At 53.8% G+C, this 6,085-nt stretch overlaps 1 protein-coding gene across 1 annotated transcript; it reads left to right on the forward strand.

The window, feature by feature from the left end:
- The first annotated feature begins 3,210 nt into the window (after positions 1 to 3,210).
- Positions 3,211 to 4,437, forward strand: EIF3G (eukaryotic translation initiation factor 3 subunit G). The gene has a single exon (XM_061564036.1). It carries the CDS (start codon positions 3,261 to 3,263, stop codon positions 4,137 to 4,139), a length of 879 nt encoding a protein of 292 aa, XP_061420020.1. The 5' UTR covers positions 3,211 to 3,260; the 3' UTR covers positions 4,140 to 4,437.
- The last annotated feature ends 1,648 nt before the right edge of the window (positions 4,438 to 6,085 follow it).

Consider the following 6,085-nt stretch of genomic DNA (forward strand, 5'->3'; position numbering starts at 1 on the left):
CCGACCCTGACGCCTGTTGTATATTTGGAGTTTGCGTGTCTCTCTCTCATCATCACGGTGGCCAGGAGATGTTAACCACCTCGCCTGGTATACAGGAGGTTGTGGGTTCCATCTCGACCCTGACGCCTGTTGTATATTTGGAGTTTGCGTGTCTCTCTCTCATCATCACGGTGGCCAGGAGATGTTAACTACCTCGCCTGGTGTACAGGAGGTCGTGGGTTCCATCTCGACCCTGACGCCTGTTGTATATTTGGAGTTTGCGTGTCTCTCTCCCCGTGGTCGCGTGGATTTTTTCCGTGTCCCTCCGGTCCCCCCCTCCCCCGTCCCCACTCCACATTTAGAATCAACGTCACGCGTTTAGAACATTTGGCTACTGCCATAAATGTTCACGCGGTGATAAGTCCCTAAGTTGAGTAATCGTTTGTGAGCCCAAGGTCGCTTCTGAACGAGAGCTGCCTTATCTGGTCAAATAAAAAAAAGTTCATGTAGTTTTAGTTTAGCCTCGGGCTCACGGTGGCAGCCGTGATGGACAACTCTGCAGGGCTTGTGAGCAGAGGTCGCAAACGGGTTTTGATTCCTTACCCGTACCCGTACCCGGCCGCACCAGGGTCGCAAACGGGTACCCGTACCCGGCCGTACCCGTACCCTACCCGTACCCAGCCGGGTACGGGTAGGGTACGGGTATCGGGTACCTGATTGCGACCTCTGGGATGAAGCCATGTTGCAGGCGCGGGTGGGTTGATTCTAGGAACTTGAATTGTGAGAAGAGACAAGACGTTGGGAAATGAGTGACAAACGGTTACTCACCAGTGACTCACGGCCTACCCGTACCCGTACCCGGCCGCACCAGGGTCGCAAACGGGTACCCGGCCGGGTACGGGTATCGGGTACCCAGTTGCGACCTCTGCTTGTGAGTAAACAACCTTGTGCGGTTTGCAGAAGTGGATGTCGACCAGAGAGTCGGCCGCGGCGGTGGTGGTGGTGCATCGAGATGAGAGAAGATGATTTCCATAATGGAGGTTTTCGCATGGGTTAGATCGCGTGAATACATAAATGTATCGTTGAACCCGCCACCACCCGACACAGCCAACTAGTGAGGGTTGTCACGTGAACAGAACGTGGCCAATTCGTCACTAGTACAGCACTCGTGTGTAGTGTATAGTATAGTGTATAGTGTAGTGTATAGTGTAGTATACTAGTACAGCACTAGTGTATAGTGTAGTATACTAGTACAGCACTAGTGTATAGTGTAGTGTATAGTGTAGTATACTAGTACAGCACTAGTGTATAGTGTAGTATACTAGTACAGCACTAGTGTATAGTGTAGTGTATAGTGTAGTATACTAGTACAGCACTAACCGGTGTGTTGGAGAGCCAAGCCACAACATTTACAATTCGAGTACGACGTTTCGCCAGTAATTGCAACCAGCTTCATCAGGCGACAGCCAGATTTGTGGAGAAGTCTCAACTGTTTCGTTCCTTATATCGAGGCGTAGATGTGGTGACCACGCTTCTGCGCTCTTGTGCAAAGTGCGGTGGGGGGGGCTTACTGAGTCAACGCACATTATGCACGTGCAGTAAGACTTCTCCACTAATCTGGCTGTCACATCTGATGAAGCTAGTTGTAATTACAATAATTTGCCACGTTATGTTTCCGTGACGACCCTCACTAGTTGGCTGTGTCGGGTGGTGGCGGGTTTAACGACACACATTTACGCGATCTAACCCAACAGACCTCTATTATGGATGATATTGATCGCGAAAGCCTGCTACTAACTACTACGTGTTAAACAGAATACGATCTGCCTGCATTGTTGACTCTGTAAGTTTCACGGCGTTCTGAACCCCTCCCGGCAACCCCCACCCTCCCCCCGTGCGCCCGATTTGCATGGCAGCTCCTTGGCTGACGTGCCTGACATTATAGAGGGGAGGGGGAGAGAGGGGGGAGAGGGAGGGGAGAGGGGGGGGAGAGGGGGGAGGGAGAGAGGGAGGAGAGGGGGGAGGGAGAGAGGGAGGGCGGAGGGAGGGGGGAGGGAGGGGGTGGGAGGGGGAGGGAGGGGGGGAGAGAGAGGGGGAGGGAGTGGGGGAGGGAGGGGAGAGGGGGAGGGAGGGGAGAGGGGGAGGGGGGAGTGAGGGGGCGGGGAGAAGTGGGGGGGGGGGGGGGAGAAGGGGGGGGCGAAGGGGGGGAAGAAGGAGATGGTTGGGGGGAGGGAGAAGGGGAGGGAGGGGGAGGGAAGAGGGGAGGGAGGGGAGGGAGGGAGAGGGGGGAGGGAGGAGGGGAGGGAGGGGGGGAGGGAGGGAGAAGGGGAGGGGGAAGGGGAGGGGGAAGGGGAGGGAGGGGGGGGGAGGAGGGGAGGAGGGGTACTCCCCATGACGCGGCGGCATTGCTGTGGACACGTGGCCAACTGACTCGTCGTCACCGTCACCATGGACTCTCAATCAGTGCGACATCAATCGACAAAGAACACCATCGGAAGCGCGGAACGGACACGTAGACATCCCATCGGCCGCACGGCCTCAATGCAAGTCAAAACTCTGGACCGGTTTCGCCAACCAGTGTCTCATCAGCGAAGTCAGTCCTTGCTTCAACCATTGGTCAAACACAAGCGAAACTCTGGACCGGTTTCGCCATCCAGTGTCTCATCGGCAGTCAGACCCATGGGGGCATTGCACAACTATATAAACAGGTGACCAAGTGCGTTCAGTGGGAGTGTAGGAATGTGGTTCTTCTGCCCAGACCACTGCCGAGACATTGAGGAAGCTCGCTTTGAAATCCCCCCAGCCCCGGTTCTCTCTCGGTAGGTTTGCGAGATATGCCGGCGTGGTCACGCCCGAGTTGCGTTTGATTTGGGGCCCCCAGAAACTGTTGTGGATTAGAGGGTGGGCCCCATCTCCTTGCCCATTGTCCGAGTGGCTTGGGTCTCACATTCGGTGACCCCTACCCTTATCACCGCTCTCACCTCCCCCCCTGACGATGCCAATCACATCCCACAACCGCTGTGATTGCCTTTTGGGCCCAGGGAATTCTGTTGACGAGAGTTGTGGCTTTGGCGCGTGGCAGGAAACGGAGGCGTTTGCTCGTCCGGCATGTGGGACTCTGCCGGGCACGGTGGACATTCTGATGTCACGTGTAGCAGCAGCAGCAGCAGCAATCTGGTTCAGGAGGGAGATCATTCCAACGCCGAGGTCTGCCGGCCACGATGAGTTGGCGGCCGGAGCAGAGAGAGACACGCGGGAAGACACACGGAGAGGAGGCCACCATGTTGGACTTCGACGCCAAGCCGAGCTGGGCCGACCAAGTGGAGGAGGAAGGCGAAGATGGAGTGCTGCCGTCGCCCAAAGAGCAGATCGATGGCTGCGTGAAGACGCTGACAGAGTACAAACTCAACGAAGATGACAAGAAGATCAAGATCGTCCGCACCTTCAAGATCGAGACGCGGAAGGCGTCAAAAGTTGTGGCCCACAGGAAGAACTGGAAGAAGTTTGGAAATTCGGAGTTCGACGCGGTCGGCCCCAACGTCATGACGACGATGGTCAGCGACGACGTCTTCATGACCTTCATCACCAACAAGGAGGACCTGGACACGCAGCAGGAGGAGGATCCGATGGCCAAGCTGCGTGGCCAGAAGATGGTGTCCTGCCGCATCTGCAAGGGCGACCACTGGACCACCAAGTGCCCGTACAAGGACACGCTGGGGCCCATGCAGAAGGAGCTCGCTGAGCAGCTGGGACTCAGCACCGGCGAGAAGGAGAAGGTGGAGGGTGAGCCGGCTCAGGCTGGCGCCGCCGCCAAGACGGGGAAGTACGTCCCGCCGGTGCTGCGTGACGGCGGCGGGAACCGGCGCGGGGAGTCGATGCAGTCGAGCCGGCGAGGAGACACAGATGACAACGCGACCATCCGCGTGACGAACCTGTCGGAGGACACGCGCGAGTCCGACCTGCAGGAGCTGTTCCGACCCTTCGGCTCCATCGCGCGCATCTACCTGGCTAAGGACAAGGTCACGGGGCAGTCCAAGGGCTTTGCGTTCATCAGCTTCCATCGCCGCGAGGACGCCGCTCGAGCCATCGCCGGCGTCTCCGGCTTCGGATACGACCACCTCATCCTGAACGTGGAGTGGGCCAAGCCTTCCACCACATAGACTCATGGACGCAGGAGGCACGGTGGGAGTGGGGATCTACATTCCTGCACGCACATGCACGCACCTACACACACACACACCTACACCTACACACACACCTGCACACACACACATACCTACACACACACCTACACACACACATACATGCACGCACCTGCACACACACACACGTACACATATACACACACGGGTGATGCGTGTGAGCTGGCATATCCCCCGTCGCCCCCCACCGTGACGCCTCGCGCCGATGATGCCTCGTCAGCGTCGCAGAGACAATAAACACCAGCCGAGTCGTAAAAAAAAAAAAAAAAAAAAAAAAAAAAAGAGAGAGACAGGAGGAGGATTTCACCACAAATCTGGCTGTCGCCTGATGAAGCTAGTGGTAATTACTGGCGAAAGGTAGAACTCCAGATTGTAAATGTTGTGGCTTGGCTCTCCAACACACCGGTTAGTGCCGTACTCGTGACGAATTGGCCACATTCCGTTCACGTGACAAACCTTTCTCATTGGCCGTGCTGGGCGGTAGCGGTTTTAACGACACTTTTATATATTTACGCGAACTAAACCCCCCCATAAAAAAACCTGTTTTATGGACGACCTCGTGTAGTTTATATATTCCTGCTCCCTACGGCAGTGGCTCCGAGTCGCGTTCCATCTGCACGAGTCTCGACCAGCGAGCGCCCCGGAAAATATCAAAAGTGACAAATCAAGCCACCGGCGATGGTGCAATGGCTGGGATCACACTGGACTCAACACAGCTCTTTTTAAAGCTTTCGTGACTGCAGGGATTCATCTTCTTGGTTCTTTCGGTAAAGTCACGTAGAAGGGAAATAATAAAATAATAAAAATAAAGCATAATAATAAAAATATATAAATCTATTATTTTCTTATGCTTTCTTTTTATTATAATAAAATAATAAAAATAAAGCATAATAAAATAATATATTATTATATTAAAGCATACTAAAATAATATATTATATAACTTTTCTATTTTTCTTTTTCTTGTTTTATTATATTATTTTATTATGTTTTACTATGTTTTCTTTTTTTCTTTTTTTATTTCCCTTCTTCGTGACTTTACCGAAAGAACCAAGAAGATCAACACAGCTCGTCAATTGGCAGGTCGCGTGCGATGGATGGGTGGGTACACGCGCCTCTTCTAAGGCGTCTTGCCAGTGTGGATGAGAGGGGCCCAAATACCCTCTGGCACACTATGAGACATCTCCTTTACCAGTGGCAAAATATAGTAATAGGTTTTTACCCTTTCAACTGGTACAAAAACTGACACCTTTATACAAGGCATCATGTTTGCAATAACCACAACACAAGCAGTCAAAATTCAAACAAAAGAAACAACAATGATGATGATAATGATATGCACTGTCCTTGAAGTTGGTTGGTCCACACCCGAGACAGCTTTTCTTAGAGCCTAGTCTCCATTGGTATTGGACCAGATGACGCCAAAAGGCGTGGGGGGTGACTGTGTGAGTGGGTGAGTTACTGAGTGGATTAGTGACTGTGTGAGTGGGTGGGTGAGTGGGTGGGTGACTGAGTGGATTAGTGACTGTGTGAGTGGGTGGGTGAGTGGGTGGGTGAGTGGGTAGGTGAGTAGGTGAGTGGGTGAGTAGGTAAGTGTGTGAGCTGGTGGGTGACTGTGTGAGTGGGCGAGTGTGTGGCTGAGTGTGTGAGCGGGGGGGGGGGGGTGACTGAGTGGATGAGTGACTGTGTGAGTGGGTGGGTGAGTAGATGAGTGGGTGAGTGGGTGGGTGGGTAGGCGAGTGGGTGGGTGAGTTGGTACGTGTGTGAGCTGGTGGGTGACTGTGAGTGTGTTAGTAGGTGAGTGGGTGGGTGACTGTGTGACTGTGAGTAGGTAAGTGGGTGAGTAGGTGAGTGAGTGGGTGGGTGAGTAGGTGAGTGGGTGAGTAGGTGAGTGGGTGGGTGAAT

This window comes from Lethenteron reissneri, chromosome 4 (genome assembly GCF_015708825.2).
Source record: "Lethenteron reissneri isolate LAM-NWPU_2019-01 chromosome 4, ASM1570882v1, whole genome shotgun sequence".
Lineage (NCBI taxonomy): Eukaryota > Metazoa > Chordata > Hyperoartia > Petromyzontiformes > Petromyzontidae > Lethenteron > Lethenteron reissneri.